Genomic DNA, 15060 nt, shown 5'->3' with positions numbered 1-15060 from the left:
AATATATAAAAATAATATAAAAATATTTAAAAATATATAAAAATATATGTATAAATATATATATATATACATAACTCTCTAAATCAGACAGAAGGATAGGCATACATTGCATAGCCTTCTAAATTATACAGAAGGATATGGGCTATGGCATATTTTATTTTAAAGCAACTGCTGAGTGCATATTTTACTAAAGAAATGCAATTACATATCCGATATTGTTATATAAATTGAAGTATTGAAAGTTTGAAACATAGCCTGCTAAATTATCAAGGGTCAGTCCTGCCGCCGAATTTAGTGAAATTTCACTGAAATTTCACAATAAATGAATTTCGTTTCACTTTCACGCAGTGAATTGTTTAGAAATAAAATGAAATTTCATTCACTTTTTTTTCAACCTGCGAAGTTGGAAGGTAGTGAAAAATGAAATGAAAAGTGAAATATGAGTGAAATTGTGATCCTATTGGTTGTCTTAGGTTTTTTCTGGATTTCATATTGTAGTTTTAAAAAAACCCCAAAAACAATTGCCAAAATAATTACATTCTCGTTAATTTTGCTTTGTGGAAAAAAAAACAAATGAAGGATATGTATTGTAAATTCAGTATGAAATATTATCTATATATATTTCATTTCACTTCATTCCTGAAAATCAGCGTTGGGACTGGTCTCGCCGCCACATGCCTAAAAATGAAATTCGGGCTCAGAAATTTCATATTTCATATTTCATTTCATTTTCAAATTCGGGGGCAGGACCGACCCTAATTATACATTCTATCATAGTATATTTATAAATTATTTAGGCCATGATTAAAAATATTATTGTTCGGAAAAAAAGAAGAAAAAACGAGAAGCTACTGTCATTGGCTTAAAAATCTTTTAAAGAGTTGTTTTATTGGATAGTGTTTGAGTTGTATACTTTTTGTACAGTATTAATCTATAATATCAGCCATCACTACTGCAACAAATGATGACAATTTTTTTGATGAAGTTATTAGTGACAAATTTAGGGCCAGTCTTTTTTTATTTATGTTCGTATTTATGCTGGGATTTTTTTTTGGGGCGAACCTGTCGTTTTTATAAACAGTGTCCCAAGGTGAATTTTCGGACTAATATTAAAATAAAAAAGCCCTCGTTCGGATTCATGTTCGGGTTTTTTGGGGGTTTTTTTTGCTTTTGCTTTGAAATGTTATATTAGCTTCCACTCATTGGTGGCTAGATTGACCCAGTTCTGGTACACAATGAAATTCTTCATAACTATTGAACTAATAGTCCGATCGAGACGAAATTAAGCGTACGTTTATTATTCGTTAATACGAAGAAATTATGTTGTCTATCCGCCAATGATATTGATTTTTAAGGTGTCTCTGGGTCAACCTCTGTAGTAATAATCTCCCATCTCCTAAAGTCATTTTTTTTGGTTTACGGCTCCTATTGTTTTTGTTTAAAAAAAAACAAATATATGTGTCTTGGCTCGGACGTATTTACCGAGCTCTTATGCTTTATTTCTAAGCTCTATTTCTAAAAACACTTCCGAAGCTTCATTCATTTTTTAAAAACGAGTTTCGGAAGGTCTCTCGGAGTCTCGGAGTCTCGGAGTCTCGGACACGGAATGTTGAGTGTTGACTGTGTTCACTCTGTTAAAGCTCATAAGCGTGTTGTATGTATCAAAATGAGTCGTGGACTCTTGGCCAAACATTATTCATTTTGCGCTGTAAGCCTGGGCCCTGGGGCCCTGGGCTGTGAAGAGTCTGTGGCTGTGAGACGAGTGTGTGTGGGTTCACTCTGGGTTCTTCCTGTAGTAAATTAGAAAAATATAGAACATTTTGTTGGCGTTTATTTTGGGTTGGTTCTACATCATTCAAGTCATCAAGTGGGTGCAATATTCGGGATATGAGGTGCTATATTTAGCAACCTTTCCATGATATAGTCCGATTACTGTCCATAGTAGTGTTCTTTCTTCCCATTTTTAGTTTTGACTATATCAAGTCTCTAACGTTTACGTTAAACGAAATACCATATCGTTTACAATGAGGTTCAAGATTCGGGATTCGGGATTCGGGATTCGGGAAGACGGGGACTCATGAGTCATGATGACTCATGACCCCCTGTGGATTTATTAGTCTCGAGAGTAAATAAGTGATTTTTTCTATGACGACTTGTTCTCTGCAAACCACACACAAAACGACGTCCAGTGACTGCAGTCGTCCAGATTGAGGAGTATAAAGATAATAATCCATCATGCGTTTGATAACAAACCTTAACACTATTTTAATATTAAATTTTGCGACTGTTGTGATATCCCCTGCGTTGGTGTGTAAATATATTTAGTACAGTAAGTTTCCAACGTTGGGAATGTCTGTAGATAATGCAGTTGACCTCGTAGAGGTTCGTTTAGACAACGACGACATCGGTGACGACCGTATAGATGCTGTGATAGATTCGAAAGCCGACAGTAAAGGAGACGAGAATAAAACCGACAAGTACGATGTTCCTGGAGGTACGTAATTAAATTTGTGTGGTACGATTAACACCGCCCCATATCGGGTAATGCCATGTTGTGTCCTTTCCGAAAATGAATGACAAGGCGCTTTGCTCTCACTAAAATTTCGAAACCGCCTGTGGTATGATAGCGGTGAACAGAAGTACCACTATACGTTGTTCCACTCAGGAGGCGGACTGTTCTTACTGGCGGCACTAGCAATTTACCTGTTGCAGATAGTAACTGGCCATTTCGGAGTGCTGCTCGCTAGTAAATTGTCCTGATATGTTTGAGTATTGATCATATTCTGAAGTTTGCAAACAGTGATGTCCATAGGATTCGTGACTTATTGTTACTTTCGTACATCTTTCTCTCTATTAGGCGGTGATGCGGACAGCAATGTCAACATAATCGATGCCACTGATAAAAATGAAGAGAAGGAGGAGACCGCCCCTACCGTGGTATGTACTGAGAACTCCAAAGGTGGTGTAATTTTATTCAATACGGCATACTAGGTTATTCTACTGCCATACAATTAATCCGTAAGTTTTTAAAGCGTATGAGAATTCGGAGCTGATGTTTTTGCAACCTACTAGATTGTTTGTCAGATTACACATTGCCCAACTTACGACAGCAGAGATTATCAGTACATACATCGGTATTTTGTATTTTATGTACATTCTCGAATTTTCAGAACGACTGACATACATTTTACAACCTACCAGAGCTTCCTCCAGCTGTTTCGTTTTGCTGACAAATGGGATATCCTAATGATCCTTGTTGCCGCCATATGTTCTTCTATCCACGGTATCCTGATGAGTGTCATCGCCATCTTCTTTGGAGACGCTTTTGACGCCTACGATCGTAAGTCAATTTCGTGGGTAGTGTATTTATTTGAGGATATTTACTCACATTTCTGAACTTTTATACTGTATGTCATAATATATACACATTAGCAGGTTTTTTCTGTACCAACAGTTGTATTGCGAACTCGAATTTATACCTCCACATTAGCCTCCACTGGAGTAGTGCTACTGAGGTTTTTGGTTCATTCATGATTTGTTTCTTTGTTGATTTGTTAAACTATCATCACTAGCTGATGGGTTGTTTTACTTGCATCAAATTCAGCCGCATGCCTTGTTGAAGCATTCTATTTTGCACGTTTAAGTTTGCATATGTATTTATTCTCCCCTCATTCTCGTATTTGTGGGCGGCTTCTACATGTATCGGACTGTCCAGAGTTCGATGCCTTTATCTGAGTATGTTGTGTAATTTTTTTCCCGCTTTTTTCTCTCACTTTACTTTTCTATAGTTTAAACGATAGTGTGCCGTGGCGAGGCGACTTTTGCATATATTTATGTCCAGTTGTGACTGCTGTGGGTGGAATCGTGAAAGTGAACATGACGTAGGCGTGCAATCAGTTTCACGACACCACGCACATGTGTAAATCTATCGCCAGGATGGTTATCTGGCTACGTACTAACATTTCAATTCTTTCGCTTGCAGCCACTGATCCTAATTCTAGCTTGGAAGATGCCATGAGGCCTGCCGTCTTTAAGTTCATATTCTTTGGGATAGCGGCCTTTTTCACATCGTATGCTCAGGTGAGAAAATTTTCCTCCTTTGGACCCATGAGTGTGATCTCCTTACCGGGGGCGCTTCAATAGGCGCTTCAAGAGTACTCCGCGTTAGAATAATGAATTGTGAAATCGTTGATTCGCTAGATTTATATCAAGTTTTTCTGTAATCTTACAACAATATACTGCTAGAAATTATCGCTAGTTCATATGAAAGTGTATACGATCGACTGTCCCACTACGTTCATGAACATGCCATGTCATTGGAAAAGCACTAAGTGTTATACTTATCGCCATCTGCAGGTGGGATTCTTTATTCTAGCTGCTTCTCGTCAAGCCAGACGCATACGTAATAAGTACTTGAAGTCCATTATTTCACAAGAGATGGCGTGGTTCGACACCGTCGATTCTGGGGCACTTACCGCCCGGGTGGCCGGAGATGTAGTGAAGATTGAGAGCGCGATTGGCGATAAAGTGGGGAGCTTTATACAATACATGTCGATGTGCATATCTGGATTTGCGATCGGGTTTTATTACGGCTGGCAGCTGACTCTGGTCATCATGGCCTGTACACCGGTCCTCGCGATCTCTGGTGAGTAGCATGTGGTTGAGGTTGTAAGCCCCGTTCCTTAGCTGTAGCATTGTTGTTTTTTGGAGTGCAGGGTAGTTTCTAGTATCGTACGTGAGGCACATATTGGTTGGATCTTTATTCGCGATTCTGAACGAAGAACCTGCGCTTATTTTCATCATCTTGAACAGGTGCTTTCATGGCCAAAGTCATGACTGATGCCGCTACTGAAGGGCAGACAGCCTATGCCAAAGCAGGTGCAGTGGTTGAAGAAGCCTTTGGGATGATTCGCGTTGTCACAGCATTTTCTGGACAAGAAGACGAATACAAACGCTATGCTAAGGGACTTGAAGGTATTTTTTGTATTGATCAATTATACAAGCTCGTACTTGGTTCTCGATTTGAAGTTTTTGAGGAGAGCTTCCTAAAATAACATTTGGTTATACCAAGTCAGCGAATTCAGCGTCGATATGTGCTTAACTTCCTTTTATGTATTTGTTTATAATTCAGAGGCCTATCAAAGTGGGAAGAAAAAGGGCATGTTCTCCGGCTTGAGTTTGGCTTTTACTATGGGCTTCATGCTCCTGACTTATGCACTTGGCTTCTGGTTTGGAAATAAGATGGTGGTGGAGGGGCATCTTTCAGTTGGTAACGTGACGACTGTGTTCTTCGCGGTCATCATGGGGGCGTTTGCTTTGGGCCAAGCGGCTCCCTCGCTTACGGTACGTGTTAAATTCTTGTTGAGCAAACCTGTCGGTATAAGTTCAAACCTATTACAAGCTTTATGTACTCGTAGGATTGTAGATTGATGGTATTATTAATTGCGACGTAGTATATCGCTATATCAAGCTCTGTATCAATTTAGAAGTTAGACTGTGTGGAAGTTCAACGATTGGCAACGTCCAATTTTGTTTTTCTGTATGTTCCCAAGTTTTTGGCCGCTGAGCTCCGGCTATCGATGAGGTAGTGTATTCTATATTGCTCCGATAAGGTACTATCACGATGTGTTCTATCAATTTTAAATCTCATGAATTAACGTTTCGTTATTCTTCAGGCGTTTGCTACTGGACGCGGTACAGCGCATTACATCTTCTCGATCATCGACCGTGAGCCTGCTATCAATAATCTGAGCACCACTGGCATCGTTCCCAAGACTTGCAATGGAAACATTAAGTTCGACAATGTTGAATTTAACTACGCTAGCCGGGAAGAGAAGGTTTGCAACGGCATGGACTTTGACTTGCAGGGCGGCAAGACTTTAGCCCTGGTTGGACACAGGTACGATCCTTTGATGTCGTTTGCATGGCGCAGTCGTGCTGGGTGCAGCGTTGCGTTTTTGATCGTAAAACGAGCTCAGTAGATGCTCTGTGGTTGTTCACAGGGTACGTCTTTACCCTGTCTGTGGGTAGGGTGAAGCCGTCGTTGTGTTCAGTGAATCCCGCAACCCTTCAGAAAGTGAACACTAACTCCCCAATGACCTCGACCGTATACTGATCTAGTCTGTGAGTCACTTTCTAGATTTGCCCGAATCTTCTCCATCGAAAGGAATACTGATGATGTTTACCTAGTTCTGTGTTTATAACTCTTACATATATTCACTTATGCGCAGTGGGTGCGGGAAAAGTACTTGCATTCAGCTGCTAGAGAGATACTACGACGTTACTGGTGGGTCCATCAAAATAGACGGAGAAGACATTCGAAACGTCAACATACAATGGCTGCGATCGCAGATCGGCATCGTCAGCCAGATGCCTACATTATTTGCGAAATCAATAGCTGAAAATATAGCAATGGGCGCTTCCATCGAAGAGGTACATTCTCGAGCAAGTTGATCAATGCAAAGATATTGACAACTTTCAATGTGTTTCGTAACTTAAGGTTGAGGTTGTTTTATTCTGACTGAGTGTGGAGTTTGGGACCTCTCGAATGCCCCTGGTGTTCCCATTTTTTTTTCGCTAGCAGGCAGTTAATCGTTCATTCTTCTCGGGCTTTAATGCTATACAGGTGCCAGATTGGGATGGTGAAGGACCACGCTTCCGTCGTAAACAAGTATGCCAAGAAGAGATCGTAGCGGCCGCGAAGAATGCGAATGCTCACAATTTTATCTGCCAACTTCCCGATGGTTATGATACCATGGTAGGATCTCGTGGCTCTCAGCTCAGGTACTTTTTTTGTTTTGTTTATGTTACAAGGCTTTGATCTGACAATTCAATTTGGCGTCTGTAGTGGCAAGTCTATAGTCATACTTTGTTGCATGAAGTTGTGTTGAAGCTCGCTATTAGATATATCGTATATTGATGCCGGTGTCCTACTTTCATCTTCTCAGTGGAGGTCAGAAGCAACGTATCGCAATCGCACGTGCACTGATTAGAAATCCAGCGGTGATGCTTCTCGACGAAGCCACGAGTGCTCTGGATAGTGAAAGTGAGCGTGTGGTGCAAGATGCACTGGAGAAGGCTAGTACAGGTAGAAGTACTATTGTTATCGCTCATAGGTTGACCACTGTTCAGAACGCTGATACCATCGCGGTTGTAGAGGCTGGTCGCATAGTCGAGGCAGGCAGTCACGACGAGCTGCTGGCTAAAAAAGGTATTTTTTTTAATTCTTTTGGGGGGGGGGGTAGTGTCAAGATAGTTCGTAGTGCCTCGTTTGCACTAAGAAGGATCGTCATTCAATTATGTTGCATTGACCTGGACCGCTTTCGCTCACTTATTGAAAACAATTCTCCAAAAATTCCTGGAAACACAAATTTCTTACGTTCTCGATTTTGCCTTATACACGCCACAGGGAAATACTTCGATTTCGTTCAGTTGCAGCTCATGAACGGAGATTCAAGCGATGACTGCTCTTCTGATGACGAAGCTACTGCTTATCAAAATACGAAACACGTGTCCAAAAAGCATTCTAGAAAATCATCGAGAAAATCATCGAAAATGTCATCTGTGAAGGTAATTTGGCACATCTAAGTTTCCTTTTGCCATTGGTTCGAAGCTTTTCACATTCTAAGAATTTCAGATACGAGATAATTGTTCAACAGTCTGAATTTCTAATAGTAGAAGTTACCGATTACAACATCGAGTGACCTTAATCCTATCCCCATCCAGTTGCGAGGTATTTTAGCCTGTACTTTTGCTCATGCCATCCATCATTGTTTCAAATTTGAAATAGCGCGCCGAGATTCAGAGATTGAAGGAGGAGACTGACGCTGCTAAGCTTCGAGAACTAGTAGACGGCGATACGGACAAGGTTGTCGATGATGGTGTAGTTGTCCGAGCATTCAAGATGAATGTTGGTGAGTGGAAACTCATTGTCTTGGGTCTGATAGGAGCGGCTGGAATAGGGTTTCTGTGGCCAGGATTTGCGGTAGTCTTTTCTCGGATAATTAACGCGATGTTGGAGTCTGATCAAGACGAAGTGGACTTTCTCACAATCATGTTCGTCTGCCTGGCTGTTTTTGCATTTTTTGCACAGGTATGTTCTTCTGGTTCGTCCCTCGGCGCTCGGAATGTGGTCTGTTTTGATTCTAAGTAGCCGTATATTGTTGCTTGGACCGTGGCGCTCGATATTTCAGTGCCGCAATGCGCTCTCGCTTGCAGTTGCTTGTCACAAAACTTCACTTACGCTCCTTACATTTCCTTGTGTTGCAGTGGTTGGCCATCACACCCCTTGCGATGTCTGGAGAAGCTCTCACAATGCGCGTGCGAGAAGCTTCGTTCAAAGCACTACTACGACAAGAAGTAGGGTTTTTCGACAAATCCGAGAATTCTGTGGGGGTGCTTTCTGCACGACTGAGCACCGAAGCAGCCGATGTGCAAGCCATCACTGGTAGCCAACTAGGCTCGGTGATGACTGTTATTGGGACTATGGCTTTTGGTCTGACAATAGCGTTTGTATCATGTCCCCTGCTAGCGGCTGTGGTGCTCGCAATGGTAAGTCAACCTTGATGTGTCACTACACGAGTATATACTTCTTTCATTATGTGTCAGATAAAATTAGAAGGTACATTCAATTAAATAGCGTGTCCTCAGTATCAATCCTATAGTGCTAACCTGTCGGGTTTTGGGATTCTGTGCTTATAGGTACCAGCAGTAGTTGTCTCGGGAGCTCTTCAAATGAGGGCCATGACCGGCTTTCAGAAAGATGGAAACAAAATGTTTGAGAGGGCTGGGAGTGTGGCAACCGAGACTGTGGATTCCATTCGAACTGTTCTGGCGATCAACGCACAAGACGAACAACTGGATAGATATGGGGACGAGCTTATGGCGCCATACAAATCTACTATCAAGGCTTCGCATGTAACTGGCATAGGATTCGGGTTTTCCGAGTTCTTTATGTTTGCAATCTGGGCTGTGTCTTTCTACTATGGATCCACACTTGTGGATGATGGCAAGTGCGACTTCCAGGAGATGTTGACCGCTATTAATGGTATCATATTCGGAGCTATGACGCTGGGGCAAGTGTCAGCGATGATGCCTGACGCGGGCAAGGCTAAGATCTCTGCATCGAAGGTATTCAGACTCATAGACCGTGTGCCTGAGGTGGACTCGTCTAGTACCGAAGGAACGATTGTTGATCATGTCGAAGGCAACCTTGAATTCAAGGATTTGGAGTTTGCATATCCTACACGTCAGGAAGTGCAGGTGTTGAAGAAGCTGAATGTGTCCATTGGATCAGGAAAGTCGCTAGCTTTGGTCGGACAAAGTGGGGTAAGTTTACTGCGATTCGAGACTCTTTTTTTTTGGGTTTCTTGTATAGATTCGAACTGTTTTCAGCCCTCTACATAAAAAATCGATGCCATCTTTTATGCCCCTGTACTCATCTCTCGCCCTTTTTCTTTCCTTCGAATCTTAGTGCGGAAAATCTACCCTGATTGCTCTTTCTGAGCGCTTCTACACGCTTCTGGGAGGGTCAATCTCATTGGACGGACAAGACATCACATCAATCAATATCGGATCGCTGCGTGATCAGATCGGTCTTGTCAACCAGGAGCCTGATCTATTCAGAACATCCGTACGAAACAACATTGCGTACGGACGTATCAAGACTAGAGATGTACCTGTGACCGAGGAGATGATCATTAAGGCTGCCAAACTAGCCAATGCTCACGATTTCATCATGGATCTACCCGGCGGTTACGATTGTGATGTCGGCGACAGGGGAAGTCAGCTCTCTGGAGGACAAAGGCAACGTATCGCTATCGCTCGTGCGCTGGTACGAGACCCAAAGATTCTGCTGCTAGATGAAGCTACCTCGGCTTTGGATTCGCAAAGCGAGCGGTTAGTTCAGGCGGCGTTAGACAGTGCTTCTGTCGGCCGTACGACCATCTCGATCGCACACAGGTTATCGACCATCCAGAATGCCGATGTGATTGCATTTGTGAAGGACGGAGTCATTGTAGAGAGTGGCACGCACTCGCAACTATTGGCGTTGAATGGCTATTATGCAAACTTAGTCAAAACGCAGTACAGAGAATGAGGTGCTGGTTCGAATCATCTGTTCAATTTAGAAGGCTGCGACATCGTGTAGCCCGACGGTTACGCACCACGCGGTATTGGCATCGCAGGTTTATTATTAGGAGATGGCATGTACACTCAGAAGAGGTTTGCAAGGGACAATATAATTCAAATTATTATGTGACACTATTTTATAGTTGTATACGCTAGTTAAGGTAGTTCGTACCCCAGACGCCTAGAGCGCAAGAAGAAGCAGTTGTCTGCAGGCAGCATCAGCTAGTTTGTTGTTCTCAAGTTTTATAGCGTGTAAGACCATTTACACTGAGTAAAATATAAAATAAAAGTCAATCATTAAGTATAGATCATATCCAACGATCTTATGTATATCCGACGATCGTATGCAACTCCATTAGAATCCTGATGTGCCATCTGCGGAATATTTTGTAAATAGCGTCGTAGAGTACCTCCGGGCGTGTTTTCGTCCGTCTACTTTCCCATTATCTGTTACTTCGCTGGCAATCAAGTCTACTGATGAGTTCGTCGATATGACTAATTCCCAACATTTCGGAGATATCATGATATGCCAAACCTTCAAACATCGAAAGGTGTCTTTTTGAATGGGCTTTGCGTTGATATGACTTTCACGTCCAGTGAGAACGGATCGTCACTATCGACATCGATCTGCGTGAGAAAGTACATTGAATGAGAGTTATATTGAAGAGCTGCCGTGTTTAACGATTTCCGGAAACTTACGAATGGTAGTCTAAACCAAATCATGAACATTATACTAAGTATTTCACATTGCTTGTGAAAGGCTTTTGGGAATTTTCTGTTTAAAAACACCGCTCATGTGCGCTAAAAATCATCAACCATATCAATATCTTGTGATATCGCACCTCGATGAATTCTGAGCTCCGTTTACTTGTTGCCTTCTTCGCACTTGTCCTTGACTGCGCATTCTCACTTGATTTGGGGTTCGCAGTTGAATCTACGGAGTGCGATTTAAAATGAAGACCATGAAGGCTGTTGATAAGTCTTGTAAACCCAGCTAGCCCAGTAACAACTTAACTTCAACGCAGAGCCTACTAGGGTTTTCTATTTGTCTTCACGATTAACGAACAAAAACAGTATAACTATGTTCTAAACTTCAGGGATCTAAAAATGACGGACATCGCTTGTAGCTATCCAAACATTTTCAACGATGTACATCTCTCATTGTTTGCAAACTCACACACAATCAATTTTCCAATAAGACACTCACTTTGTATCATGCTGGTCAACGTTCCTTGTTTCATTTTTCTACTGTTTGGTTCGTTCTTTGCTAGAACGCTTTGGCTCTTGGACGCTTGAACCTTTTTTGTGTTCGCAGCCTTACGTGGAGATTGCTTGGGAGCTGGCGGGCTGTTGGTGTCCTCATTATTCGTAGTACCGTTGGTAGCTTTCCTCTTGGTCTGAAGACAGCAAAGGAAAGCAACACCGGTCAAAAGAAGTAGAGCGAGCATAGAAACTTCTACAGTGCACATGCAACATGAATCACCAAACGAAATCTATTCTTCTCATGGAATCGCAAAAAGCAATTGCGGCCTGTGCACACAACGTTCGACCTATGATAATAGCAGGAAGAATATCCCAGAGTCCTTCAAAACGAGAAAATGTATCCATATACCTGACTAGTGCGTGCAGTCTTCCTTGGCACATATTCAGTCTCAGCGTCCGATTCGCTATCCGCGGGCAGTGTACGCTTACCTCTCGACGTGGGTTTTGGTATGTATTCCGGCTCTTCGTCTTCATCATCAACATCCTCCCCACTCTCGTTGTCGCTGTCACTCTCCGATTTCTCGCTCACCTTTGTCTTGCTAACAACGTTGCCAGTCCGCGGTAATCCTTCAAGTAGCGACTTTTTCGACTGTGGTTTTGGTTCGTCTGTCGGCTTCAGGGGCGATTTCTTACCAATGACATACCTAGGCCCACTCGGACGGATTTCGTTCTCAGAATCGCTCTGTGCGTCGCCCGATGAGCCCTTCTCGATATCCATATCTGCATAGGACACTGTACGAGAAGAATATATGTATAAATAATTAGAATTCATGTTAACTGACTGCTGGTTACTGTGAAATGAGACAACACTGCACTATTGTATGAATTAACATAAACATAGAAATGATCATGAAAATGGGGGCAGATATAAAATAAATGCTCAGTAGATATGATGTACTGTGATTGCACTTAAAGTCGATATGCATATATGTACATGTCAATTGTGAGACATTTTCATTAGCACTGGCGAAGTACACTAAATCAAGCACATGTTAGTAGGGATAAATAACTGTAAAAAGTATAAGTGCAAATTGATGTGTATCGATTGCAGGGCGCGATATTTGGATATTCGAAAAGTGTAAATATACACACGGATATGTGTATACATAGAGCCTTGTAAATATTAAAATACAATCATACCTTTATAGACACATGCATACACATATAAACTTGTAGTCTATACCCATATGAATATACTAATATATCCATTTCTTTTTGTATACTACATAAAGAACACATTTAACAGTCTTTCAAGGACAACAACCTTCAGCTACGCGTCGACGCGGTCGATGCGCGGAAACTGACCCATTCGTCACCTTGTCTGCGATATGATAAATTAAATTGAATTAGATTAGATGGCCGCAGAGGAGAAGTAGAAAATGTTATGTTCATACGCTGATATCCTTCGGAATTTGCTGTAGTACTCTCTTGTGTATGCCTCACAAAGCGTCCGAGACAACGATATTGTTTCAGTATCCTCCTTCCATCTACTATAAAGTACCCGATATCACCACACAGCATACTACACTGCACGACAGACCCAGCAAGGACGCATTCGAGAGCATATTGGATCAATAAGACAGACGTAGACGAGAACACGTGCGCAAAACTAAGGATAGATCGGAAGGAGACCATCAAACTTGCATATGTATATGGCTCTACCTTCATCTGAAATTAAGATTGCTGATGGCTCTTCAGTGTCGGTGTTGTCGTCACTCACCACCAGCGGTCGCTCCGTTTGGGTTTTCAGATTTTCGTCTGATAGTGCAGCTGCAGGTTCAAGCATCTACCAGGTCACAATGTAGCGACGCACACCGATCGAGGACCAGAAATGTTAAATAGATTTTTGAGGTATCACTGTAGCTACACAGGGTTTTCATGCTAGTATCAATCGTTGAATAGGATTTCTACCTATCGTACGCATATACACGCGTATTGAGATACACTGGGTGTGCTGCCTTCCCACCCACACTAATCTAAAATGTAAGTATATACACTTTAATGTACCGAAATATGAGTGATCAGAATACAAACACGTATGCAAGAAAGGCTTCTATACGGAAATCGGCGTTGAAATGCCAAAAACATAACATTGTCCGTATAAACTCGTAAAGTATGCGCACAGCAACGAGGCACACCTTCACGATGCTTTCCGGCATAGGCAAGGGCTTCTCGTCCGCATTTTCCTCGGCAGTTCCCACCCAACAGCACTCAGAATAAACAACTAGCGAATCAATGGCGTCACCGACACTCACGTTATGCTTATTAAATTGCGCTACCAGATAATTATTTTGAAGCATAGCCAGGGCGCCGAATAGCTTCAGCCTTCCGGCAGGAAAGTTGATGTACAGAGTTGGCGTGAGCGAATCTAAACCTTTGAGTATTCCCAGGGCTGCAATGTAGGCACACGTGTGGAGGTTAGATAATGATTACGCATTTATCGCTTGTCGTATATTCACGGACAAAGACAGCAAATCATTCACAGGAACTAGTAGTATGGCATAAGGCTACATCACCGCTAGCGAGTCGGAATTGTATCTAATCTCCAAGTCCGCTCCATACCTTCCATATCAGATCCTACGGTGGATTGGATATACTGTTGTATGCGGCCGGGAAGCACGTGCACGTACTTGGCTGCCAAGTGACTTGAAGCCTTCTTAAGTATATCGTGACAATGCCCGGCGGATATTAGATTGCGAATACTTTTGCTTACAAGTTTTGATACATCCGTGGTATTCATGGATGTTTTCTTTGCCGTTGTAAATATTACAAGCTTGCATGCTTGCTGAACTCGCCTGTGTGTAGTGATTAGATGTGTTACTAGTCGCATTGTCTCCGTCCGATCGATGACTCCCAGATATGTCATAATGCAAATCAGCTTGTCGCAATCAAAAATTAAAGGATGTAGCACTTCTCAGAGGCGCACGCCATATTGTAGGCGTACACGGAAGAAATGACAATGCGAAGAATGCACAGGGCGTCGCGGAATTCCTCATTTTACTTCACAGATACACAGTAATGTAGTCATTACTTTTCATTTTGGATATACATACCTTTTCGCTTCCTTTTGTTGCTGCAGCAATTCTTTTTGTTCTTCTGTTAACTCGGCTGTAGGTTTTTGTTTCTTAGGTGGGGCTTTTTTCTTTGCGACAGTTTTCTTCGGTTTTGAGGCACTGTTTCGAGGCATAAACGTAGAATTCATATTAGACAGTGAAGTCCCATTTCCAGTTCACGATACGTTCTGATCCATGCGAACAAGTTCGTGAGATCTAAAGAACAAACATGATAAACTACAAGCGCCTTAGAGATCGAGATATCGAAGAAGTACAAGTTCTAATCGAGTTATTCATCACACGTACGACTACAATTTCCAACCCATCCAAGTTGCCGCGCTCCTCTATTCTATCGCCTAAACCCCACACACACAAAGTGCCAGACTGCATACTTATACATCTTCAGAAACATATCTATGAAAGTAGATATATAAAATACAACCACCACCATATGTCTCTTCAGGTCTATAAAGGTGATGTATGATATATATATATATTTATATATATATATATATATATATATGTATATATATATATATGTGAGTGTGTGTATGTATGTGTGTGTACGTGTGTGTGTGTGTATGTGTGACTGTGTATTGTGTTGTTGTGTGTCGTT

At 41.9% G+C, this 15060-nt stretch overlaps 2 protein-coding genes across 2 annotated transcripts; one reads left to right on the top strand and one right to left on the bottom strand.

Annotated features, from left to right (window-relative positions):
• Positions 1-2253: 2253 nt before the first annotated feature.
• On the top strand, positions 2254-10617 carry SARC_02838 (hypothetical protein). The gene is made up of 16 exons (XM_014303373.1): positions 2254-2494; positions 2858-2937; positions 3202-3340; positions 3983-4080; positions 4357-4645; positions 4813-4974; positions 5132-5343; positions 5676-5899; positions 6231-6432; positions 6626-6783; positions 6948-7210; positions 7409-7569; positions 7790-8092; positions 8269-8550; positions 8701-9327; positions 9473-10617. Exons 1-16 carry the CDS (start codon positions 2350-2352, stop codon positions 10094-10096), a joined length of 3969 nt encoding a protein of 1322 aa, XP_014158848.1. The 5' UTR covers positions 2254-2349; the 3' UTR covers positions 10097-10617.
• A 48-nt stretch (positions 10618-10665) lies between these two features.
• On the bottom strand, positions 10666-14186 carry SARC_02837 (hypothetical protein; the record flags this gene model as incomplete). Its single annotated transcript, XM_014303372.1, has 7 exons — positions 10666-10755; positions 10971-11062; positions 11336-11525; positions 11741-12123; positions 13054-13177; positions 13530-13783; positions 13954-14186. Coding segments are annotated over 7 exons (1366 nt in total), but the record flags the coding sequence as incomplete, so codon positions are not given.
• Between the last annotated feature and the right edge of the window lie 874 nt (positions 14187-15060).

The sequence above is a fragment of the Sphaeroforma arctica genome, assembly GCF_001186125.1.
Source record: "Sphaeroforma arctica JP610 unplaced genomic scaffold supercont1.133, whole genome shotgun sequence".
Taxonomy (NCBI): domain Eukaryota; class Ichthyosporea; order Ichthyophonida; genus Sphaeroforma; species Sphaeroforma arctica.
The sequence above is the reverse complement of the archived record's forward strand: the minus strand, read 5'-3'. Positions and strand labels throughout refer to the sequence as shown.